The sequence below is a fragment of the Pseudophryne corroboree genome, chromosome 6, assembly GCF_028390025.1.
Source record: "Pseudophryne corroboree isolate aPseCor3 chromosome 6, aPseCor3.hap2, whole genome shotgun sequence".
Taxonomy (NCBI): domain Eukaryota; kingdom Metazoa; phylum Chordata; class Amphibia; order Anura; family Myobatrachidae; genus Pseudophryne; species Pseudophryne corroboree.
The window spans coordinates 668,762,958-668,790,810 of NC_086449.1; the positions used below are offsets into that span (position 1 = coordinate 668,762,958).

At 45.1% G+C, this 27,853-nt stretch overlaps 1 protein-coding gene across 4 annotated transcripts in view; it reads right to left on the reverse strand.

The window, feature by feature from the left end:
• Positions 1-27,853, reverse strand: part of SLC23A1 (solute carrier family 23 member 1) — an 894,224-nt gene that overhangs the window by 324,723 nt on the left and 541,648 nt on the right. For all 4 annotated transcript variants that reach the window (XM_063928249.1, XM_063928250.1, XM_063928251.1 and 1 more), the window contains exon 9: positions 26,676-26,823. In XM_063928249.1, coding sequence (XP_063784319.1) covers positions 26,676-26,823 — 148 coding nt within the window. The remainder of the gene's footprint in view (positions 1-26,675; positions 26,824-27,853) is intronic.

Sequence of the window (27,853 nt, forward strand, 5' to 3'; positions counted from 1 at the left end):
GGCCTTATAAAGCAGGTGCTGTCCACGCCCCCCTCAGACCTCACAGACTGTGAGCACAAAAACCAGCACCGGATCCCATGCCTGTAACCACTGCACAGCAAAAGACCCGAACCGGAGTATCAGCTGCGCTCAGGTTACTCCGCTAGCACTTGTCTCCCGGTTGCCATGACGACATGGCAGCACAGGGCAGGAGACCCTAACACGTATATTTGTGCTGCTGCTCTGTCACTTAGTAACCAGACTTTGGCCAATATTGGTGAAAACAATATTGTGAGCTGTGAGGTAGTCAAAATGTAATGGAATGACTGTAAATTAATGTTATTGAGGTTAAAAATACTATAGGAACAAAAAAGAGCCAAATTATGAGATTATAGAATTTTTTGTCAATATTTGAATAAAAATCCAAATCCAAAACCAGACAACGAATCAGAGCCAAATCCAAATCCAACAAAAATGTTATGGCGCACATCTCTAATATATACTAGTACAATTGAGGAATTTAAAAATGGTTGGATTACCTCCTAAGAATGTCGAAGTTATTAGGGGAGTCTAATATATTCTTATTGGAGGAAGATTGTCATAGGGGCTGTCAGGACTTTAAGTTATATTGACTCATAGGACATTTTAGCTCAATGCTTTGATATAATGCCGCTGTCCGGACTAGACTGTTACTATGGTAACCAAATCCAGAAGTGCGGCGTCCGTCTGGTAGGAAGTGACGCCGCACTTCCGGATTTGGTTACCATAGTAACAGTCTAGTCCGGACAGCGGCGTGAATCTACAGCTAAACTCCTCTCTCCTTATATTTAAGTGGCTAATGGGATGACGGGATCACAGTATAAATGAGCATAGAACATAAAGACTTTGCGGTTTTAAATCCTGGTTCCAGTATTGAGGCCGGATGTAGCCATGGCAACGGACTGTTACAATTCCTTATAATTGCGATTACATTTATGATAAGTGTGATGAAATGCTTTGTTTAATATTTCTTGCTGTAAACATGGTGTATTTATATATTATAGAAATTTATTTTAAGCTTTATGCATCAGTTGTAAAAAGAGATGTTTATCAATGTTATGCAATTGTATGATATGAGATCATTTCCTCCTGATGATGATTGGCTGTTCATAGTTTAAATACTGGGTGTTTCACACTCCACCCATGTCTTGATAAAGGTCAGTTGGTGACCAAAATGCATTGACGACAGAAGGAGTGTGAACAGCCAGCATTTTTTCCACACCATCTCAGCACACAATACTAACTCTGGAAAAAGGTATTTTTTTTTCGTCTTAAAAACATTTTGAATAAATTACCTCAGAGATTAGTCTGGATGGTTGTGGTTTTCCATCTAAGTCTTTTTTAAGTTTTGTACTTTGGTCTTTGTATCATTTTTTATCCATCCATACATGTAAATTTTTTTGGAGTGTATCCTGTGTTTTTAATAACCAATTGGTTTTTCCCCACCTGTTTGGGGTTTTGTACAATAAAACTTTTTTCTTTTAACACGTAATGTTGGACATTACCTTTTTTTGGAATATATAAATAAAAACTCTGGCCAGGACCATCTGGGTAAAAGCTACCAGGAAAAAGATACCTTGATGTGTTTTAACAACAGAAACAACATTGTGAGTTGGGGTACGCAAATTATAATTACGATCTAGAAAATTCCAAAAGATACCTTGATGTGCCTGTATTTTCCCGATTTCTAGTAAGTCGGGTACGTCTATATCAGCATTGCATAGTGGCAACATTTAGCTGGGAATAAAAAGTACGCACGGCTATATTTTGGAAAATTAATTCCTAATATTTATGACCGATTGTACTACACATTGGATATCTCTTGTTCCCCTTTTCTATGTATGAGTTCGACGACAAGGCCTAAGTAACCTGAAGAGGTGCAGGGGGAACATGTGAAAGATACCTTGATATGCTTCACAACTTCCAGTGACATTGTGAGTTTGGTACGCTGATTTTTTCCGGCTAAAGATACCTTTATGAGCTTGATTCATCTTTTGTCTATAGTGAGTGTGGTACGCTCCCTCTTGCTTATATATTAACTACGGCTGATACGCCTTTTTATGTATGCTGTAAAAATCTGCTAGAATTGAACACAAAGCACTTTTTAAGTAGAAATCATGTTTATATAAAATATTGTGTATGAAACTGTATCACACTATATTTTTTTCTTTTGTTTAAAAACTTCCTTTATATATCTCATCATTTTGAGTGGAAGTCAAGCACGGAGTGGATCAAGAGAGAGATACAAAAGCATCTAGCAAAAAGAAATGCATTTTACATATAAGAACTTTATGTCTATTATTTGAAGCGCCCAAGGTTGTATATCCCCCATTTGTATTATATAGAGTGTCTGAATTAGGCCCATGGTTTTGTCCATATACAGTACTAACAAATTTGTTGCTACAATCATGTCTGAATTTGGGCCCTTAGTCACAATACAATGTGGCTAGGATGCATCAGGGGACTGTGCTTATTAATTTGTTATGCAACACTTGTACTGTATATCTTTGTGCAATGCAAAAACAAAGCCCAACGCTAGCAGACCTAGAATGCTGATAGAGGCTGCTAGACGTGAAGTCATGAGCTGGACCCTATTTCTACTAATTGCAAAATAAAACAATATATTCAGTGTGGCTTTGGATGGAGCTGATCAACATATCACTTGATTCTGATGTCTGATAATTTCTGACTTTGAAAAATACCTGTTTTATGGGTAAATTTTAAATAAACATTCCAATAAGAAAATCTGCATTAGGAAGTAATAATAATAACAACAACAACAACAACAACAACAACAACAACAACAACAACATAGCACTTTTCTCCTAATAGGACTCAAAGTGCTTTACAATTGTCTTTACAGCTCAAAATACGAAACAAGCTTAACAGTAGATATTAGTGAAATGCTGGATTAATAGATAAGCGTTTAGTCTATTGTTGAAGGAGTCTAGAGTAGAGGCTTCTCGCACTGTGCGGGGAGGAGAATTCCATAGAGTCGAAGCCACAAAGTTTAAAGCTTGACCCCCAGATGAATTCCGGAAGACTCTAGGTACAGTTAGTAGTTCTTCATCTACAGATCATAGTAATCAAGTGGGAAAGTAAGGATTCAGAAGCTGAATCAAGTACTTTGGGTCCTGGTCATGTAGGGCTTTAAAAGTGAGTAAGCCAGTCTTGGCTGGAATGGGGCTAGTTGGTTAATAGCCTGGCAGTGCATTTTGTACCATCTGTAAGCGGTGCAATTCTTTTACTGGGAGACCAAGGTAGAGGGCATTGCAATAGTCTAGGCATGATAATACAAACACATGTACGAGTTTAGGCAGGTCTTCTGAGGGAATTAAGTGCTTGATTCTGGCTATGTTCCTCATATGAAAGAATGAAGATTTGATTGTGGCTGACACCTGATGTTTAAGTGTCAGGCTACTATCCAGGACAAAACCAAGATCCCACACATGGTCAGTGTTTTGTAGTTCTAAACCCCCAAGTGTAAGTCCTGTCAGTTGGCTATGCTGCAGTCTTGTCCTGTGACCTATCATCAGGACTTCTGTTTTATCAAGGTTTAGTCTCAGACAACTGGCACTCATCCTGACCTGGAGCTTAGCTAGGCAGCCATTTAGGGTTGTTATTGGGTTACCTGTACTCGGAGCAAAGGACAGGTACAGTTGTGTAGCATCTGCATAGCAGTGGTAGACCAGGCCATGACATCTGATTATTTCACCCAGTGGTAGCATGTATACTGCAGAAAGTATGACAGATAGTATAGAACCCTGTGGAATACCACAAGTCAATGGCACTGGTGGTGAAGAGTATACTCCAGATGAAACTCTCTGTGGCCGGCCAGCGAGAAATGATTTGAACCAACTAAGAACTGTGCCATTCAGACCACAGAAATTCTTCAGATGCTTAATTGGAATCCCATGGTCTATGGTGTCAAATGCTGCAGAGAGATCCAGAAGGATTAAGATTGAACAGAGGTGACTACCTCTGTCTCTTGCCATTAGTACATCATTAAACACCTAATACAGGGCTTTTTCAGTGCTATGTCTTCTCCTGAATCCTGACTGGAATGGATCATAAATGTAATGGGTTGACAGGCGGGTTTCTAGTTGAGTTGCAACCACTTTTCAATAACTTTTCCTAGAAAAGGAAGATGTGATACTGGCCTGTAGTTGTTCATGCAGTCAGGGTCTAACTTAGATATTTTAAGAAGTGGTCTGACTATTGCTTCCTTTAGTGGTTCAGGAAAATGTCTTTCTGCAAAGAGCATTTAACTATTTTTGCAAATACAGGACCGATTATTTCCATACACCCTGATAGATGCTTGGTTGAAGCAGGGTCCAGACCACAGGTTGAGGGACACAACATTCGGGTAATTTCAGCAATGTTTTGTACTTCCACTTGGTCAAAGCTGTTCCTTGAATACAGCTGGCTTACATTGACAGGCTTGCTAGATTGGTACTCCTTTGGTGTCACTGTGGGGATTCCAGCCCGGATGGTGGATACTTTATCTGCAAAGAATTTAGCAAAATCATTGCATCTTGACTGGTCAGGCTGCAGACATGCTGGTTTGCAAAGCATCTCCACTGTATGTAAAAGCTGAGCTGGGCTTTTTTTTTTTGCTGCCATGACCTCATTTGAAAGGAACTCTATTTTCTTGTGGGTGATTGTTGATTGATATTTTCCAATATGTTTGATTAGATAACATTTATCCTTTTGAAGAAGCCGCTGATACCTAGGGCAGGCAGCGAAATGCGTCAATTGTAAAATCTTGGATCCACACTACAGCAGGACACCTAACTGCCAGTTTTGTGCGAGTAACCCCTGGAGATGACTGCATAAAAAGGAGCAAGCACCAATAGTCGGGAGGACTGTCTAAGCAAATTCAAAATAGGCAGAGTAGTGAGACTGTTTTTAAAAACCATTCATACAGGTAATTTGCGGTCTGGCCAAACGTAAAACTCTTTTTGAACATTATAAAGTCATTCCCATTTGCAAGGAGGGGAATACAAGCAGCCACTACAAAGTGTGAGCTGCAGCAGAGGAGACTTGATCTATGCTTAATTGCTTTCCAGTTAAAGCTGATACACTGCGCTTTTTTATATACTGCTGGAGCTAATTTTATTTCCATGGTGGATATATAATTTGATCTGTGAATACATCCAGGAAAATATATCTAAAAATGGCAGCCTAAAACAAAGGAGCTCTAATTGATTAAATCAGCTGAATAGCTGTGGGAGGCAAGCCAAAAGAGATCCATTTGAATTCATGGTATCGTTTATAGGCCCTCATTCCGAGTTGTTCGCTCGCAAGCTGCTTTTAGCAGCTTTGCACACGCTAAGCCGCCGCCTACTGGGCGTGAATCTTATCTTATCAAAATTGCGAACGAAAGATTAGCAGAATTGCGAATAGACACTTCTTAGCAGTTTCTGAGTAGCTCCACACTTACTCGGCATCTGCGATCAGTTCAGTCAGTTTCGTTCCTGGTTTGACGTCACAAACACACCCAGCGTTCGCCCAGACACTCCCCCGTTTCTTCAGACACTCCCGCGTTTTTCCCAGAAACGGTAGCGTTTTTTCACACACACCCATAAAACGGCCAGTTTCCGCCCAGAAACACCCACTTCCTGTCAATCACATTATGATCACCAGAACGAAGAAAAAACCTCGTAATGCCGTGAGTAAAATTCCTAACTACATAGCAAATTTACTTGGCGCAGTCGCACTGCGGACATTGCGCATGTGCATTAGCGACTAATCGCTCTGTTGCGAAAAAAAAATAACAAACGATCAACTCGGAATGACCACCATAGTTTCACAATTCTGTTTTCATCATGATGTATTACATTATTTTAACATGGTAATAACTTGTATAAGGAAGATAATATTTCCTGACTGTTTACAGAGGTGGACTGGGTGTTAATGTTGATATATGTTTTAATTGAAAATAAAAATCTATTATATTTTTATTCTAGTGCGCTCTGACAAATTTCTTTTCTCTTCTCTACCAGGTTTGTCTTCCTCCATCATCTTTCAAGTCTATGACCTCTTTTCTTAAGATCACGAATACATTTGTCAAATGAAGGTCGTATATGGGCAATAGTATCCATTGCAGCTGTCACATCCCTGTTATAATAATAGACTAGGAAACAAGCATCTTCACAGGACCCCATTATTCCTGAGAGGCCCAAGTTAGCTGCAAAAGCCTAAGGAGTCAAATCCCTCCTTGGACGATACCTTGTCAATTCCTTGGGCAAAGATCTATTTTGAGGGGTTGCAACTGAGAACCATATTGAATGGTGGTATGACCATGTGATTGGGTTTATTTTTAGGTCAGAGACTTCTAATCCAATCTAGAAGACAAGCTAAAGAGTCTGGACACTTTTATGTGTAGCAGAGGGAATGACTTGTGTCAGCCCCAGTGATTCATTGTGCACATGAGATCTTGGCCAAGGTGTGAGAGCTCATTATCGACCCATGCACTGAAATCCCTGAAGATGAGCCATCTTTGGTGCTCCAAAACTAGTCCAGCAACAATATTTGCAAAATCTTGTAGAAATAGCTTTCCATCTTCAGGGGGGCGGTAAGTGAGAATTACTCTGACACCTAGTTCTGTAGAACTCCGGGCAGTGATGCACTCAAATGAGTACGTAATTTCCATTGGACAGACTCTAAGTTTAAGTGCTTTTATAAAGCAGATGGCCACCCCGCCTCCCCTGTGGTCCAGTCTGGGGTTGTGAATGACAGAATCATTTGTTGGCAGTGCAGCTTCGAAGATAAGCGTCACATTTTTCATCCAGTCAAGTCTCTGTAATACAGGCTAGATCTGAAGATTCGATAAGGTCAGCAATTGTGTCAGGTTGGGTATGTTAAGGTGGCTGCCGGGATCCCGGGAGCAGCAGAATGCCGACAGGGAAGATGTGTGCAACAAAGCCCCTTGTGGGCTCGACGGCTCGCTGTGCTAACCACAGGTTCTATTCCTACTGTATGGGTATCGTTGACACCAACGAGTGGGAATAGACCCTGTGGGTCGGCATTCCGAAAGCCGTCATTTTTAGCATTCAGGATCCCGGCATCAGCATGCTGACCGCCAGGATCCCAATTGCCAGTAACATAACCGCATCCCATTGTAGCAGTCTTGTTTCTTATAGATCTGGCATTACAAAGGACAGACCTGATTGGGCATACCAGAGGGCCTGCATTTTTCTTTATGTTGAGTGTGTTGGCACTGGGGATGTCATTCACAGAGCGAGAGTTTACAGATCTGTACTTCAAAGCACAGGGCCATCTGTTGGGTACCACTTCTATTTGTCTCCAATTTGAAACTGGTGAGCCTGAAGACAAGGTACTTAGGTGGCTACAAGGGATAAGAGTTTTTCTGCCTCACTTCCCCTGACTGCAGTGGCGGATCTTGCCACGGGCAAGCAGGACTTTTGCCCGGGGCGCCGCCTTCCGGAGGGCGCCGCACCGTGGCAAGATCCGCCACTGCTGCCCGCTGTGTCCCTGTCCGCCTCCGCTGCCGTCCCCGTCCCGATCCCCGTCCCCGTCCGCCTCCTGAAGGGAACTAGACGCTATGCGTCTAGTTTCCCTTCCTGGAGAGTAACTTTGCTGAGCGGTGCGCGATGACGTCATCGCGCACCGCACAGCAAAGGTCCTCTCTACGAAGGGAACTAGACTCATAGCGTCTAGTTTCCCTTCGTGGAGAGGACCTTTTGCTGTGCGGTGCGCGATGACATCATCGCGCACCGCTCAGCATTCAAGCGGCGCTTTTAATGTACAGGGGGCGTAATTGACCACGCCCCCTGTATTAGGCCACGCCCCATTTCCTGCCCGGGGCGCTCTGCGCCCTTGAACCGGCCCTGCCTGACTGCCCTGGTGAGTTTTTTTGAAAATGCCAACGGATTTAAGAATGCAAGCCTGTGCTGGATTAATAGGAACTGCCTCTCGTGGTGTGCGGAGTGAAGGTATAAAGCTGGAGGGGTACAAACACATTGGGTCATCAATGGCAGAACAAGTATGAATTGCATTTGATGATGAGAGAAGATTAAACAGTTTTTTAATCAGAGTCTGATTTATATCTGCAATTGCTACATCCAGTTGCTTCTCTTGTACTTTGAACAAGGGTTAATTAAATAAACTACAGGTACTGTAACTTTTCTTTTCATTTGCTGCTTTAGTCAAACAAGTTATTCCAGAAAAAAGCAGGCTTGTGGTAAAGTGTTAGAAGTAGAGATGAGCGCCTGAAATTTTTCGGGTTTTGTGTTTTGGTTTTGGGTTCGGTTCCGCGGCCGTGTTTTGGGTTCGAACGCGTTTTGGCAAAACCTCACCGAATTTTTTTTGTCGGATTCGGGTGTGTTTTGGATTCGGGTGTTTTTTTCAAAAAACACTAAAAAACAGCTTAAATCATAGAATTTGGGGGTCATTTTGATCCCAAAGTATTATTAACCTCAAAAACCATAATTTACACTCATTTTCAGTCTATTCTGAATACCTCACACCTCACAATATTATTTTTAGTCCTAAAATTTGCACCGAGGTCGCTGTGTGAGTAAGATAAGCGACCCTAGTGGCCGACACAAACACCGGGCCCATCTAGGAGTGGCACTGCAGTGTCACGCAGGATGTCCCTTCCAAAAAACCCTCCCCAAACAGCACATGACGCAAAGAAAAAAAGAGGCGCAATGAGGTAGCTGTGTGAGTAAGATTAGCGACCCTAGTGGCCGACACAAACACCGGGCCCATCTTGGTGTGGCACTGCAGTGTCACGCAGGATGGCCCTTCCAAAAAACCCTCCCCAAACAGCACATGACGCAAAGAAAAAAAGAGACGCAATGAGGTAGCTGTGTGAGTAAGATTAGCGACCCTAGTGGCCGACACAAACACCGGGCCCATCTAGGAGTGGCACTGCAGTGTCACGCAGGATGTCCCTTCCGAAAAACCCTCCCCAAACAGCACATGACGCAAAGAAAAAAAGAGGCGCAATGAGGTAGCTGACTGTGTGAGTAAGATTAGCGACCCTAGTGGCCGACACAAACACCGGGCCCATCTAGGAGTGGCACTGCAGTGTCACGCAGGATGTCCCTTCCAAAAAACCCTCCCCAATCAGCACATGATGCAAAGAAAAAGAAAAGAAAAAAGAGGTGCAAGATGGAATTGTCCTTGGGCCCTCCCACCCACCCTTATGTTGTATAAACAAAACAGGACATGCACACTTTAACCAACCCATCATTTCAGTGACAGGGTCTGCCACACGACTGTGACTGATATGACGGGTTGGTTTGGACCCCCCCCAAAAAAGAAGCAATTAATCTCTCCTTGCACAAACTGGCTCTACAGAGGCAAGATGTCCACCTCATCTTCACCCTCCGATATATCACCGTGTACATCCCCCTCCTCACAGATTATCAATTCGTCCCCACTGGAATCCACCATCTCAGCTCCCTGTGTACTTTGTGGAGGCAATTGCTGCTGGTCAATGTCTCCGCGGAGGAATTGATTATAATTCATTTTAATGAACATCATCTTCTCCACATTTTCTGGATGTAACCTCGTACGCCGATTGCTGACAAGGTGAGCGGCGGCACTAAACACTCTTTCGGAGTACACACTTGTGGGAGGGCAACTTAGGTAGAATAAAGCCAGTTTGTGCAAGGGCCTCCAAATTGCCTCTTTTTCCTGCCAGTATAAGTACGGACTGTGTGACGTGCCTACTTGGATGCGGTCACTCATATAATCCTCCACCATTCTATCAATGTTGAGAGAATCATATGCAGTGACAGTAGACGACATGTCCGTAATCGTTGTCAGGTCCTTCAGTCCGGACCAGATGTCAGCATCAGCAGTCGCTCCAGACTGCCCTGCATCACCGCCAGCGGGTGGGCTCGGAATTCTGAGCCTTTTCCTCGCACCCCCAGTTGCGGGAGAATGTGAAGGAGGAGATGTTGACAGGTCGCGTTCCGCTTGACTTGACAATTTTGTCACCAGCAGGTCTTTGCACCACAGCAGACTTGTGTCTGCCGGAAAGAGAGATCCAAGGTAGGCTTTAAATCTAGGATCGAGCACGGTGGCCAAAATGTAGTGCTCTGATTTCAACAGATTGACCACCCGTGAATCCTTGTTAAGCGAATTAAGGGCTGCATCCACAAGTCCCACATGCCTAGCGGAATCGCTCCCTTTTAGCTCCTTCTTCAATGCCTCCAGCTTCTTCTGCAAAAGCCTGATGAGGGGAATGACCTGACTCAGGCTGGCAGTGTCTGAACTGACTTCACGTGTGGCAAGTTCAAAGGGCATCAGAACCTTGCACAACGTTGAAATCATTCTCCACTGCACTTGAGACAGGTGCATTCCACCTCCTATATCGTGCTCAATTGTATAGGCTTGAATGGCCTTTTGCTGCTCCTCCAACCTCTGAAGCATATAGAGGGTTGAATTCCACCTCGTTACCACTTCTTGCTTCAGATGATGGCAGGGCAGGTTCAGTAGTTTTTGGTGGTGCTCCAGTCTTCTGTACGTGGTGCCTGTACGCCGAAAGTGTCCCGCAATTTTTCTGGCCACCGACAGCATCTCTTGCACGCCCCTGTCGTTTTTTAAAAAATTCTGCACCACCAAATTCAAGGTATGTGCAAAACATGGGACGTGCTGGAATTTGCCCATATTTAATGCACACACAATATTGCTGGCGTTGTCCGATGCCACAAATCCACAGGAGAGTCCAATTGGGGTAAGCCATTCCGCGATGATCTTCCTCAGTTGCCGTAAGAGGTTTTCAGCTGTGTGCGTATTCTGGAAAGCGGTGATACAAAGCGTAGCCTGCCTAGGAAAGAGTTGGCGTTTGCGAGATGCTGCTACTGGTGCCGCCGCTGCTGTTCTTGCGGCGGGAGTCCATACATCTACCCAGTGGGCTGTCACAGTCATATAGTCCTGACCCTGCCCTGCTCCACTTGTCCACATGTCCGTGGTTAAGTGGACATTGGGTACAACTGCATTTTTTAGGACACTGGTGAGTCTTTTTCTGACGTCCGTGTACATTCTCGGTATCGCCTGCCTAGAGAAGTGGAACCTAGATGGTATTTGGTAACGGGGGCACACTGCCTCAATAAATTGTCTAGTTCCCTGTGAACTAACGGCGGATACCGGACGCACGTCTAACACCAACATAGTTGTCAAGGCCTCAGTTATCCGCTTTGCAGTAGGATGACTGCTGTGATATTTCATCTTCCTCGCAAAGGACTGTTGAACAGTCAATTGCTTACTGGAAGTAGTACAAGTGGGCTTACGACTTCCCCTCTGGGATGACCATCGACTCCCAGCGGCAACAACAGCAGCGCCAGCAGCAGTAGGCGTTACACGCAAGGATGCATCGGAGGAATCCCAGGCAGGAGAGGACTCGTCAGAATTGCCAGTGACATGGCCTGCAGGACTATTGGCATTCCTGGGGAAGGAGGAAATTGACACTGAGGGAGTTGGTGGGGTGGTTTGCGTGAGCTTGGTTACAAGAGGAAGGGATTTACTGGTCAGTGGACTGCTTCCGCTGTCACCCAAAGTTTTTGAACTTGTCACTGACTTATTATGAATGCGCTGCAGGTGACGTATAAGGGAGGATGTTCCGAGGTGGTTAACGTCCTTACCCCTACTTATTACAGCTTGACAAAGGGAACACACGGCTTGACACCTGTTGTCCGCATTTCTGGTGAAATACCTCCAAACCGAAGAGCTGATTTTTTTGGTATTTTCACCTGGCATGTCAACGGCCATATTCCTCCCACGGACAACAGGTGTCTCCCCGGGTGCCTGACTTAAACAAACCACCTCACCATCAGAATCCTCCTGGTCAATTTCCTCCCCAGCGCCAGCAACACCCATATCCTCCTCATCCTGGTGTACTTCAACACTGACATCTTCAATCTGACTATCAGGAACTGGACTGCGGGTGCTCCTTCCAGCACTTGCAGGGGGCGTGCAAATGGTGGAAGGCGCATGCTCTTCACGTCCAGTGTTGGGAAGGTCAGGCATCGCAACCGACACAATTGGACTCTCCTTGTGGATTTGGGATTTCGAAGAATGCACAGTTCTTTGCTGTGCTGCTTTTGCCAGCTTGAGTCTTTTCATTTTTCTAGCGAGAGGCTGAGTGCTTCCATCCTCATGTGAAGCTGAACCACTAGCCATGAACATAGGCCAGGGCCTCAGCCGTTCCTTGCCACTCCGTGTGGTAAATGGCATATTGGCAAGTTTACGCTTCTCCTCCGACAATTTTATTTTAGGTTTTGGAGTCCTTTTTTTTCTGATATTTGGTGTTTTGGATTTGACATGCTCTGTACTATGACATTGGGCATCGGCCTTGGCAGACGACGTTGCTGGCATTTCATCGTCTCGGCCATGACTAGTGGCAGCAGCTTCAGCACGAGGTGGAAGTGGATCTTGATCTTTCCCTAATTTTGGAACCTCAACATTTTTGTTCTCCATATTTTAATAGGCACAACTAAAAGGCACCTCAGGTAAACAATGGAGATGGATACTAGTATACAATTATGGACTGCCTGCCGACTGCAGACACAGAGGTAGCCACAGCCGTGAACTACCGTACTGTACTGTGTCTGCAGCTAATATAGACTGGTTGATAAAGAGAAGATGTCTATGTAACTATGTATGTATAAAGAAGAATGAAAAAAAACCACGGTTAGGTGGTATACAATTATGGACGGACTGCCTGCCGAGTGCAGACACAGAGGTAGCCACAGCCGTGAACTACCGTACTGTACTGTGTCTGCAGCTAATATAGACTGGTTGATAAAGAGAAGATGTCTATGTAACTATGTATGTATAAAGAAGAATGAAAAAAATCCACGGTTAGGTGGTATTACAATTATGGACGGACTGCCTGCCGAGTGCAGAGACACAGAGGTAGCCACAGCCGTGAACTACCGTACTGTGTCTGCTGCGACTGGATGATAAATGATATAAAAAATATATATATATCACTACTGCAGCCGGACAGGTATATATTATATATTATATAATGACGGACCTGCTGGACACTGTCTGTCAGCAGAATGAGTTTTATTTTTATAGAATAAAAAAAAAAAACACACAAGTGAAGTCACACGACGAGTGTTTAACTTTTTCAGGCAATCACAATATAAGTATACTACTAACTATACTGGTGGTCAGTGTGGTCAGGTCACTGGTCAGTCACACTGGCAGTGGCACTCCTGCAGCAAAAGTGTGCACTGTTTAATTTTAATATAATATGTACTCCTGGCTCCTGCTATAACCTATAACTGGCACTGCAGTAGTGCTCCCCAGTCTCCCCCACAATTATAAGCTGTGTGAGCTGAGCAGTCAGACAGATATATATAATATTATATATAGATAATAGATGATGCAGCACACTGGCCTGAGCCTGAGCAGTGCACACAGATATGGTATGTGACTGACTGAGTCACTGTGTGTATCGCTTTTTTCAGGCAGGGAACGGATATATTAAATAAACTGCACTGTGTGTCTGGTGGTCACTCACTATACAATATATTATGTACTCCTGGCTCCTGCTATAACCTATAACTGGCACTGCAGTAGTGCTCCCCAGTCTCCCCCACAATTATAAGCTGTGTGAGCTGAGCAGTCAGACAGATATATATAATATTATATATAGATAATAGATGATGCAGCACACTGGCCTGAGCCTGAGCAGTGCACACAGATATGGTATGTGACTGACTGAGTCACTGTGTGTATCGCTTTTTTCAGGCAGAGAACGGATATATTAAATAAACTGCACTGTGTGTCTGGTGGTCACTCACTATATAATATATTATGTACTCCTGGGTCCTGCTATAACCTATAACTGGCACTGCAGTAGTGCTCCCCAGTCTCCCCCACAATTATAAGCTGTGTGAGCTGAGCAGTCAGACAGATATATATAATATTATATATAGACAATAGATGATGCAGCACACTGGCCTGAGCCTGAGCAGTGCACACAGATATGGTATGTGACTGACTGAGTCACTGTGTGTATCGCTTTTTTCAGGCAGAGAACGGATATATTAAATAAACTGCACTGTGTGTCTGGTGGTCACTCACTATATAATATATTATGTACTCCTGGCTCCTGCTATAACCTATAACTGGCACTGCAGTAGTGCTCCCCAGTCTCCCCCTCAATTATAAGCTGTGTGAGCTGAGCAGTCAGACAGATATATATAATATTATATATAGATAATAGATGATGCAGCACACTGGCCTGAGCCTGAGCAGTGCACACAGATATGGTATGTGACTGACTGAGTCACTGTGTGTATCGCTTTTTTCAGGCAGAGAACGGATATATTAAATAAACTGCACTGTGTGTCTGGTGGTCACTCACTATATAATATATTATGTACTCCTGGCTCCTGCTATAACCTATAACTGGCACTGCAGTAGTGCTCCCCAGTCTCCCCCACAATTATAAGCTGTGTGAGCTGAGCAGTCAGACAGATATATATAATATTATATATAGATAATAGATGATGCAGCACACTGGCCTGAGCCTGAGCAGTGCACACAGATATGGTATGTGACTGACTGAGTCACTGTGTGTATCGCTTTTTTCAGGCAGAGAACGGATATATTAAATAAACTGCACTGTGTGTCTGGTGGTCACTCACTATATAATATATTATGTACTCCTGGCTCCTGCTATAACCTATAACTGGCACTGCAGTAGTGCTCCCCAGTCTCCCCCACAATTATAAGCTGTGTGAGCTGAGCAGTCAGACAGATATATATAATATTATATATAGATAATAGATGATGCAGCACACTGGCCTGAGCCTGAGCAGTGCACACAGATATGGTATGTGACTGAGTCACTGTGTGCTGTGTATCGCTTTTTTCAGGCAGAGAACGGATTATAAAGTAAACTGCACTGTCCTCACTAGTAAACTCTCTCCACTCAGTCTCTACACTTCTACAGTAACAGTACTCCTCCTAGTCAGCTCCAGTAAATCTCTCTCAGTCTCTTATAATCTAAATGGAGAGGACGCCAGCCACGTCCTCTCCCTATCAATCTCAATGCACGTGTGAAAATGGCGGCGACGCGCGGCTCCTTATATAGAATCCGAGTCTCGCGATAGAATCCGAGCCTCGCGAGAATCCGACAGCGTCATGATGACGTTCGGGCGCGCTCGGGTTAACCGAGCAAGGCGGGAAGATCCGAGTCGCTCGGACCCGTGAAAAAAAACATGAAGTTCTGGCGGGTTCGGATTCAGAGAAACCGAACCCGCTCATCTCTAGTTAGAAGCCATTCCTACTATGTAGGTGTGAAACCCGAGCATGAGACCCCCTTTTGAAATGGATATTCCTTGCAAGCATAGAGATAACATGTGTCTTGGGAATAAGCTAGGTCGCTATGTTTTCAAATGAAGACATCCAGAAATTCAGTGGCTGGGGATACTGTATTATAGATTATTAATGCAAGAGGTCAGAGTTACTTGCTGAACAAGAGCATACAGTAGGTAACTGATGTCCAAGGGAGGAATTGTATGGAGCTAAAGGTAGTTTGTTTTCCATGGTACTGTACCTTGATCGGGAGATGATCACTGCAGCTGTAGGGAAAGTCTGAGTCCTAGTGGAAGAGGCAGAGGTTTCAATCCAATGTGAATCTCAGTGCAGGAATGCAATCCATTGATTTTGGAGAGCTGTCCACATAGGGCTGTACAAAATAAAGGTAAGTCCTTGGATATCTTTGATGCTTATGAAGTCAGTTGTGCAGCATTTAAGCTGTTTTGTGGAGATGTGCAGGAGGATGTAAAAAGGTAAGGAAGCCATCTTGGGGCTCACTCAATACATCAGGGGTCAGAGATTTGCGCTGACCGCTATGTTTTGTTTTTGGATTCATCTTCATGTTTTCGTTTGAAAATCCACCCTCACATGTTTTGAGTCTGTATTTGTATCTGTAAAATCATGTTATTTGGTACTGTTATTGTTCCTACATTATTAAAATTAATTTCCACAGACAATTTTGACCACCTAACAGCTCACAATGCTGTTCACCAATATAGGCCAAAGGCTGGCTGGCAAAACCATGCAACAAACAACACACAGCAGTTTAAAAGACTATGGGGACATCTACTAAGCAGTTATAAAAGTGGAGAAGTGAGCCAGTGGAGAAGTTGCCCACGGCAACCAATCAGCATTGACGTAACATTTATAATTTGCATACTATAAAAGTATACAGAGCAGCTGTTTGGTTGCCATGGACAACTTCTCCACTGGCTCACTTCCCCACTTTTATCACTGCTTAGTACATGTCACTTTTATCACTTCTATGAAACATTGCCACACAACAATGGTGGAAAGGATGGCAGTTTAATAAACTATATGACTCATAACACTATTAGTAATGGTCAGAGGCGTGGAGAGCCATGTTGGTCCTTGGTAATGTAACAGGGGCATGGGCTAAATTGGGGACATGTCTACACCCCTGCAAGAAATAAGTATTTATTGCAGCCCTGTGCTCTCCACAGGAGGTGCCATTTCTTAAATGGGGGAGGGGGCAGGTAGGGCATGGGGAAGGGCACCTGCTTCCTACCTTGCTTGATCAGAAGCGGGTCCCTCCTCCTCGGCTGGTGGTGCCATCTTGGAAGATGGCGCATGTGCACTACAGAGCAAAGAATCTTTTCTTTCAATGTACCGCAGCCATCTTCCCGAAGTTGTCACCTGGAAGATGGCGCTGCCCAGCACTACCAGAAGTAAGTATATTCAGGGAGGGTCGTAGGCAGACCCAGCCCCTCCAGCAGCCTGGGCCCAAGTACTTAGTACCCGCCCCCAGAGGTGTAGCGTGGAGCCTTTGCTCCCGGAGCAAGCTCACGTCACGGCGCCCCCCCCCCCCCCTTTATACACACAAACACATAGTTTCACATAGTTTCCGACAGGGAAAAAAGCATTGAACCCCACGGGAAAAAAACACAATAGCCTCTACAGAGGGGAAAAGAAAAGCACTCACACAATGTCCCCTATAGAAAAAAAAAATCACCTATATACTGGTCTATGGCTGCAGTGCAATACGTATGAAAGTAGTAAGCTGGGTGTCTGGTGAGGTGCGGTATGATATACCAGCAGATGGGATGTCGGCTGTCAGTATACCGACTGTGGCATCCCGCCTGCTGGTATACCGGCAGCGAGTCCGCTCGCCACACTTCGGGCCCGAGTGGGAATTACGGGCGGGTTTCGGATACCGACCACCAGTAAAATGTTTGCTGTCGAGATTCTGGCGTCGGTCTCCTGATCTCCGGAATCCTGACAGCCGGCATTATAACTGCATCCCATCCGGTGAATTTGGGACACTACAGACCTCTTAGCTATATCTGAATATGAAGTACTGTGCTGCAGCCTGCCTCTAATATGACCACTCCCCCATCTCGTCCCCCAGCTGGTGTGTGTGAAGGGAGAAGCTTTCTCACCGCATTCAGGTCTCTCCCAACTTACATACTGCATCGCCTGCCTCTCCTATGGAGCTGGAGCCTCCTCCTATGCAGCCGCCTGGGTGACTGGAGCTAAGCAGGTACAGCCAGTCAGAACCCTGCTGTGCGTGCTGCTCTGTCTCACTGCTGCTGCCATCCCAGGCCGCGTCTTGGAAATGCCAGTGCAAGGCTACAAAGGTAGTGCGGCGTGCAGGGATGGTGCTAGGGTGTTAAGCGCCTCCCCCCCTGAAAACTATAAATGTACGCCTTCCCATACTTTACAAAGGGACAGCGCACATAATGCCCCCTCTAGCAGTACACAGATACTGTATACACACACACACACACACACACACACATTTTCACTCACTCACTCAATCTCATCCACTTACCTAAGGAAATCTGGCAGGCGGGAGCTGCAGCATGTCATCCTCCTGTTTTGCAGGCTGCAGTCTGGTCCCGTGTAGCCCCGCCCATTTTCCCATGTAGCTCTGCCCCCTTTTAGGTCCGCTGCGTGCGCACACACACTGCACTTTGACAGGGGAGGGGGGAGAGGAGGCTTCATGCTACCGGACGGCGCCAATGCCAGGCGCCCTCTGAATTTTCTGGCGCCTGGAGCTTGCGCTCCACAGCAACTGCCCTCCCTATGCCCCTGCCCGCACCCCCTTCCTCTCTGTGTCACTGGTAATGTTGGTGCTAAAGGGGGGTACACACATAGAGATTTGTGCCAGAGATGTGTGCTGAGCGATGAAGTGAGCGATCTGACCAGATTTGTCTTGCATGCACGACAAATCTAGAGTCAGCGATAGCTATCCCTATGGGCTATACACACGGAGCGATGTGTGTTTATTTCTAAGCATTCTAATCAGATTGCTTAGAATTTAAGCACACATCTCTACGTGTGTATCCTCCTTTGTTGAATGTTTTTTTAAGTACGGTACAGTGCCTGAATAACAACAAACACCTTTTTTTTTTAACACTGCTGTAAGTAACGGTGATACCTGTACTGAACATTATTTTTGAAGTACAGTGCCTCGAACACACACATTTTGTTTTATAATGATGATTTTCCTAACACTGACACAGTCCGAGTGCTGCAGCCAACAGCCCTTCACTGATAACACTGATACCACTTTCAGACAGAGAAAAGAACCCAGTAATTTCCCAGCACGGGAAGGGTCGACCAAGGATTTTTTTCTGTCTGAAAGGGGTAAACCGGGGCTGAATTCCCAGGACTTCGACCCAGGTTTCTACCTGGGTTTTTCCCGGTTCGTACACGGGTTGCCGGCTGTCTGAAAGGATCCGACCCAGTATTTTAGAAACGGGTCACGGTTAACAGCGCTTATTGGCTGAGCTGGCGTTTGGCTGAGCAGCAGGGTCTCTCTGATTGGCTGAATGGGTGTGGCACTGACGCTGGCGTCTGAGGTCACAACTGTGCTGTAGGGAAGACAGAGAGAGACAGCATGGCGCACTGGAAGGAGGAAGAGATCAGGGAGTTGCTTTCTGTTAGAGGGGAGATCCAGAAGCAAATCACTGGGACAGTGAAGGATGCCACAGTGTACACCAACATTGCCAAGATCCTTACCTCAAGGGGCATTGAGCGCACACAGCAGCAGGTAGTGAATAAATTGAAAGCTCTCAGAAAGTATTACAACAAAGTTCACGACCACAACAGGAGGAAATGTGGTGCTGCTAGAATGGAGTGGCTTTACTACAATCAGTGCAATTAAGTATTTGGCAATTCTGAACTGGTTAATCGCATTGCCATTTCATCGTCCAGTTGTGCGTCCTCATGAAGTGCTACCCCGGAGAACAGCCAATCCATCCCACTGACGCCACCAATGCTGTTTGATGACATCACTAAGATCAGCGACACCGATCCGATGGCTGCCGTGGGGGACCCAGTCACCAATACTATCGAGGTTGATGCCAGTGGAAGCAGCAGAGGGACTCCGGCTGGGACACCGACTTCTGCGCAGACTGAGACCCTAAAGTTGCGTAGGAACAGTAAGTTGTTTTTGTTTTATTTTACACACACTTAAGATTTTTGTTTATTTAAAATCCAGTATATAGTATGGGCCATATTCCACAATGATGTTGTTTGCACCTGTTATTATTTTTAAATGCTGTGTTACACATTCAGTTCCTGACTGTCATGTATTTCAACAATATTAGAAGGTCACATTAGCTGTTGCACCATTTATGAGTAATAACGACTGCTAACAACATCATAGGCCTGTACACACCTGCACGCTAATAGCACAAATTATCCTTTAGAAAGGATACATTGTACATAGCATGCAGTGTTTGTACAATTGCGCACTTCCATAACTCACACATGATATCTTTGTCTTGACCGATACTCAAAATGTATATGTTGCAGTGTGTAGCTAGTGCGCAAGAGAAAGAAGGCCTTAAATTAGTTTTTTTACCTCCATTTCTAGTCTTTGACGTACCTAAATGGAAGAAAAAAACTTCAAACATGGAGTAAGCTACGCGCATAATGACAAGAATCCTGGTTAGTCAGCTGCGAGATTCCGATGCTGAAATGCAGGCACAGGAGGATGCCCGACTCCAACGCTTTTTTGACAACGAGAAAGAGTTACAAAATTAATTTCTCACGCAACTTGTGGGTATGCATGAACGCATTTCTAGGGAAACAGAGAGGCACAGATGTCCTTTCTTAACGGTCTGGTGTCTAGATTACACAATCCGCACCCTCCACACCCTTATCCAGTGTATCCTCCTCACTATTCTGAGGGCCATTTGTCCAACTACCAGCATCATAGCAGAGGCATGCAGTTTATGGAAACAAACACTTCAAATCCACCTGATGCTCCTCCACAAGGCACTGTGCATAATAGTCCAGATGGCACAGGGAATAATACTCACTATGGCGCAGTGCATAGTTATCTAGATGGCACAGGGAATCATTTTTCACATGGACCTGCGCGTAGCAGTCTACATGCCAATAAGCAGACCAGTCCAGTGTCGGACTGGGGCATGAAGGGCCCACCGGGGGAATGCAGTTATAGGGGCCCACACGTAGGGGTGTGGCCAGCCTACAAAGTGGGTGTGGCCAGCCTCCACAGAGGCTTGAAATCCACAATAGTCTAGTGCAGTGTAAAGCAACATATCTACCATGTATAATACAAGTGCACAGTCTGGAACCTGATCCCTAGAGGAAGGAGTGGTCTCTCAGGCAGTGGGGCCTACCGGTGGTTTCCCTGGTACCCCTGTGGGCCAGTCCGACCCTGGACCAGTCCTGCTGGTACAGTGCATAGCAGTCCACATGCCACTGTGCATAATAGTCCAGATGGCACAGTGAATAATCCTCCACATGGCACGTTATCCAGATGGTACAGGGAATAATACTCCACATGGCACTGTGCATAGTTATCCAGATGGCACAGGGAATAATACTCCACATGGCACTGTGTATACTTATCCAGATGGCACTACTCATAACCGTCCACTGGGCAGCACTTCTTACAGACAGTTGTAAATAATCGTTATTCTTTGGCTTTTGTCTTTTTGAAATTGTTCATGTGTATTAAGCACTTTACAGGCCTGTCAAGTGTACGGCCCATACCTGGCCATTACCTCAGCCACTTCTACAGATGGGGGTATATGTTAGGCTGAATGTACACACATTATGCCCTCTATTTATGTGCCTACAGTGGCAAATAATCTTTATTCTTCGTCTTTTGTCTTTTTGAAAATGTTCATGTGTATTCAGCACTGTACAGGCCTGTCACATGCACGGCCCATACCTGCCCGTTACCTACACACATTATGCCTTCTATTTATGTATCTAATGTCTACACACATTATCACCTATTTATGTTAAAAAATTCAAGAAGCATTTTAAACTGTAAAGATGTTATATTTAAAATGATACATGTGAGGTAACTAACATGTACATAACTTTTCAGAAACAAAAAGGCCAATTTTTCCCCCCAAAAATAATAAAAACAAAACTTTTTTGCAACATATCTTGTGTCCTGCGTCATATTAGTTAAGTTCGCAGTGAGGGTGTTGCAGATTTCCTCAGCACTGCCACTACTTATCTCCCCCTCGTAGGCTGCTGCTTCCACCGGAGTATCGCACAGTTCAGAGTCCACAACATTCCACTCTGGCAAAAAGTATTCCTTCTGTATCTCACAAAAGTTGTGGAGGATACAGCAAGCAGCAACCACATCCGGCACCAGGGTGATGGCAATGCCATTGCACTTTATTAGACACCGTCAGTGCCCCTTCAGTCTCCCAAAGGCATTCTCCACCACCATTCTGGCTGAGCTGAGAGTGTGGGTGAAATTCACTTGTTCCAGAGAGAGTAGGAGATGCTGTGTGAAGCCCTTGATGAGCCATCGCCTCAAATGGTATGCAACATCTCCAATAAGGTGCACCGGGCGGGATCTCCACCCCATCAACAAACTTTGATTTCTGTAATGGGAAAAAAATATTAATATACTGTATAGTATAGGTGGCACACATAATGTTCAGGAAAGTACAGGGAATAATTAGGAATACCAACAATCTTATCCTGACATGGGTGAGATAAGTATCCTAAACCCTCCCACCACTCCGCTACTGCCTAACCCTCCCTTTCCACAGCCAAACCCTACCCTCCATCCATCCATACCCACCTTCGGGGTCACAACAAATATTCCATGGTGAAACAAAACAGGGGTGTCAAACTTGCATTCCTCCAGCTGTTGTGGAACTACACATGCCAGCATGCCATGCCACAGTTGCAGCACCCCCAAATAGAAAATTTGTGGCAGGGGCATGCTGGGAGGTTTAGTTCCACAGCAGCTATAGTTTAACACCCCTGCTACACAACGTAAGAGGCCGGACCTATACCAATGATTGCCATCTATTGTATTATTATTCTGCTGTGAAAAGTATAACCCATCAAAAGAGATATATCTACCTCTCTAGGGAACAACCAGCCATGTTGGTTCTCCTCTGCCATCTGGAACAATTCAGAGTTGCCAAGTACCCGGGAGTTGTGAGCACGACCCGGTCAGCCGACAAAGACATCTGTGAAATTGAACAGTATACGTATTAGCTGTGTTTAACAATACACATCATGGTCTCAGCATATGACTCACATTAAAACACACCATACTACTTACCAATACTTATGGTTCACTACAGCCTGCAGGATGATGGCGCGCCAGCCTTTTCGGTTGTAGTAATCGGCTGGGTTGTTTCTGAGGGCAATAATGGGTATGTGGGTCCCATCTATGGTTCCAGCACACTGGGGATATTTAAGTCGCAGGAAACCTTTTATGGTATCATCCAGCCAGTCACCTTGCGGTAAGGAGATGAAGCGGTGGTAAAGGGTTTCCAGCAATGCCTGAGTCACTTCCCGCACTAGCACACACACCGTCGATATGACAACACAGAACAAGCAGGAGATAGTGCGGTATTCCCCTGGGGTTGCATACCACCACAACACAATCACCAGTCTCCTGCATGGCTCAATGGTCTTGTGGTAGTTGGTGTTTCCCCTGGTGAGTGCTGGAGTGAGAAGTTCCAGCAGGTAGTGAAATGTAGCATGCGACATCCGAAAGTATGCCATCCACTGCTCTGGCTGATAATCTTCCACGGTCGCCCAGAAAGCTTGTCCATGCCTGCAGTCCCTGGTCCACAACGATTGATTAGGTGCGCTGGTAAATATCAGGGTAGATGTAATGCTGCCCAAAATCAGGGCTCTCCTCCTGCGCAAATATTGGCGTTGAGTATTAGCCCTCTCTGCCAGAAATTGCTCCCTTCTCCACTTGGCATAAGACTGTGCCAGGTAGCACAGTGCAAGCAGCTGCATCAGGCTCTCATTTGCTGTGTGAAACAGCAAAAAACAGCAAGAGCTCAGGGTTACTCAGCAGTAACTCGTCGGCCATGGTTATAGCAATGCTGTGAGCAGTCACCACCCACTTTTCATGACCTCATCTCTGTGTGTCATAAAAACAGTCCATTTCTTATGACACACAAGTCTATTGCAGGGCTGCCACGGGTTCTGTCTGAAAGGAGTCGACCCAGGAATAATCCGGGTTAAATGTGCTGTGTGAAAGCGGGTTAGGAGCTGTAACCCAGGTTTTTCCGGGTTTCACAAAACTGGGAAAAACCTGGGATTGAGATTTTTCTGTCTGTAAGTGGTATGAGTTTGACATAGTCACGCACAGTGCTGCAGCCCACAATCCTAGATCACTGATAATGATGATAATGACACTGACACAGTAGTCCACAGCAGTGGCGTCACAAGGCGGGTGCGGGGGGTGCGGCCCGCACCCGGGTGTGACACCTGGAGGGGGTGACACCAAATGTCAGCTCCTCCGCAGTGACAGGAGCCAGGTGATGCAGTGTGAAATTCCGTTACAGCACCCGGCTCCTGTCATAGCAGAGGAGCCGACAGCACACTGAGACCGTCTCTGGGGGAAGCCCAGCATCTCCGGAGATGCTGGGCACGCCCCCAGAGTGACGATCCCGGTATCCCCGCGAAGCCACGCCCCCTAGCTGTAAGGCCACGCCCCCTTTTTTGCCGCGATCGCGGCAGTACATCAGGGGTGCGCACCGGGTGTCACCACACCTGGTGACGCCTCTGGTCCACAGCCCTTACACTGAATCCCACAGCCCAATGTCAGACACAGTCACATACAGTGCTGCAGCCCACAGCCCTAGTTTACTGATGACACTGAGTATGACACAGTATACTACAACTCTTAATTACAGTAACAGTAGCCCTTAATCACAATGCAGCCTGACCCACACCCTCTCCGTATAGCATTCTGGGCAGATGTGTCACCGCTTGGAAAGTGAAAAAATTGAGAGTGAAAAAGTACCAGCCAATCAGCTCCTAACTGCCATTTTTCAAACACAGCCTGTGACATGGTAGTTAGGACCTGATTGGCTGCCACTTTTTCACTCTCCATTTTATCACTTTCCAAGCGATGATGCATCTAGCCTTCTGTGTGAAAGGGTGCCATAATCACAAGGTATGGACTTATATTGAATCCAAAACACACGAGATCTGATGCTGAGAGGATGGCATTTTGTTTTGTTTTTGGATCTTAGCCTGGTGGGAAATTCTGAGCTAGTGCTCAGAACTACTTGGAAACTGGAGGTTCGGGTGGTTTCGGTTTCCTTGGAAACCAAACTGCACATCTCTATTAGGAAGTAAAACTGCACAGTGTAATTTTGGGAGTACATTCTTCTCTGTTCTGGAACCAGCGCTAGTACAATATAAACAATTAATATATCCAATAAATTATTAATTGCATATACTAGTGCTAGTTTCACTACTTGTTGTTCTTTTGATATTTATAGGGGTGACAATCGTTTTACAAGCTGCTTTGTGACAGCGTGCTAGATCTTGATTTTTTATTCTCTGTTCTGGGCCTTTCAGACAATGGAAACATTCTGTACAAGGAGAAAATAGTGAAACTGAAATGTATCTGAATTAAATATTACACTGAGCCAACTAATAAGTCTGAAATGTTCCAAGGGTCATAATCACTTACGGTATTATAGAAGTGACCCTCAAATAAATCTATTTAGGTAACATCAACATCTTTAGCAAGAGCAGGGAAGAATATTTAGTGAACGTACAATACATTTTATGGAGATTAAACTCGGCAGGCCACACCATCCAGCCACATAAGTGCCAATTAGGGATGATAGTTGAACAATATATGGAACACTACGGGCGGGATGTACTAAAGGAAAAATGTGGTAAAACCCCCATTTTCGCGGGTTTTACCACTAAGACCCCACCGCCATTTTTTCACCATCCAGGGTATCGGCATCTCTAGATGGCGATACCCTATAGAAGCCTATGGGCTTCTTATCGCCGACCGCCGACTGCCGCAGATGCCAACCCCTCTCCCCCTGGCATACCTTCCTCCAGGCAGCCCTGGTCCCGGAAGGTAGTCTCCTCCTCCCCCTAGCGACGCAGCCGGAGGTCCTTCCGGCTGCAGGGGGAAGGAGGAGGCGCCGGGGGCAGCTTGCTGCTGCTTCCCAGCGTGGGAGAAGTCTGGAGAGCCCAGGGAGATGACGGAGACCCCCCCGCAGACCACCTCACAGGTATCGTGGGGGGCCTCTGTCACTGCATTGCGATATTGATCGCATATGTTAGTACATATGCGATCAACATCACTGCGATGCGCGGTGAGGGGCGGCAATGTATCTTAATACATCCCGCCCCCAGTGAGAGGGGAAAATTGTCTCGAGCCAACCGAGGTTGAAGCTATTTTGCAGTGGACTCATCCTTCCACCCAGAAGCAAGTACGGGATTTAATGGGGATAGCTGGCTATTGCCACAAATTTGTTTCCCAGTACAGCACCACTGCCAAACCCCTAAATCATCTGACACACACAAATATACCAAAGAATTGTTATTGAATCCTGAATATGAGCAAGCATTCACCCAGTTAAACACCATCTTCTCCCAATTCCCTGTATTAGTCATCCCTGACTTTCACTGAGAGTTTCTAGTACAGACAGATGCTTCAGGATGTGGATTGGGAATGGTATTGAACAAGGTAGAGAGTGTCACGCTCTGGAACTTGATCATGTGACTAACCTTAGCTACTGGCCCTGCAGGTCAGGTTTTATTGTTTTACTTGTTCTGTGAGCTGATGCATGGACGTTACCATATTGGATCTTGTCTGATCGCATCTGCTCCAGTCTGAATGCTTCTTTCTATCAGTTGAATCTGGCAACCAATCTATGATCTGCAGCTCCTATATAATTCCTTCCAGTACTCAAAGTCACTTTTTTTAAATTTTTCATTTTTCTAAATTGCTAGATTTCCTTCCTACATGTTTTCTAAGCCGCAGATTTAACCTGATTTCCCTGTGCACCTAATCAGCTAAATTTCAGTAGTTCAAGATCTAACTTATTACCTTCATCCCAGCTCAGTGTAGGATCCAGCTGCACTTCGTTGATTATAGAAATTTGCAGTGTGTTCAAGCTCTCAGCCTGCTGAAATTTGCTCCAGTAATCTACAGCAGTTTATGTGCCTGCCTCTTAGTTCTGCTGTGACTGTCTCCTGTTTGCACATCCACCTGTGAGCCGCACATGATCTCTCATAATATCTTGCCTGCTATTTTTAAGTAGTACAGAGTTCAGCAAACCAAAACATTTGTCTTTACAGTTGGTGTTCATTCTCAGAAGGATTATGATAATCACTATACACATAAATATATACTGTACCTGTTAATAGCATGAATTGGCGGAGGGGGTGCACCTGATAATCTAGCACAAGCATAATAATCACCCATGGATTCAATTATTCCAGCCAAAGTAGCACTGAACATCCCTAAAACACCAGCAACAGTAACTGTAGGTAATCCCCATTGACCTGGGACAAAAAATATATTATTAATTATATATAGAATGGCAACATATATAAAGCTCTAAACAATTTATTATAAACATTATGCAGAAAAAAAATTAGTGGATGTTAATAGAATCACACCCCTTTCAGTGTTAAACGCAGCTGCCTATTGCAGATACTGCATGTAGGAGACCCTGGCAGGATTTTTGCAGAGAAAAGGGCATGGACAAATTGTGGGACCCAAAAAAAGGGGTGTACTAAGTTGGAATAATCATTAAAGGCAGAGTCAAACCTTAGCCTATAAAGGGTAGAGGTTTCTCGCCTTTGGTAGACACATCTTTGTGCTGGGAGAAGGGAGGTAGCTCCTTTGATCCCCCGGCGGGACAGTAGGGAGGGCCCTGGTGGCCTTTCATTTTCTTACTTACACTATCTTATACTCCACACTCCCTTTGATGGCACCTAACCCCGGGTTTTCTATACCTGTCCTATATTGTCTTGAACTGTAAGTGCTGTTTTTTTGTTTGCTCATTTGATTATGTACTGTATAATGGACACTGTGGATCCCTTGTGGCGCCATATAAATAAAGGATAATAATAATAATAATAATAATAATAATAATAATAATTGGTGGCTGCATGATGCCCATCTAATTCCCAAGGAGAAAGGTCTAGAGACAGACCTAGAGAGAGGTTTGGAAAGAGACCTGGAATAAGAGCTGGACAAGGAGAGAATCTACAGCCAGAACCCTGCAGTAAGAGCAGCCCTGGGAGAGCTCCACTATGCAATTCCCAGGAGAGGGTAAGAGTTGTAGATATATTGCAGAGAGAGAGGAATAGGAGTCCACAAATGACAAAGAGCTTTACTGTTAAGCTGGAACAGGAGTCCACTACACATGAAAGCCCCCAGCAGCCATTAGAGGGGTTTGCCAGTGTTAAGGCAGTGGGGCTATAGAGGAGCCATTCCTGTAGGAAGGGAGTGGGCTGCAGCTGCGAGTGTCTTTTCTGTAAATGTAACATAGTTTCTGAGGTTGAAAAAAGACAATTTGTCCATCGA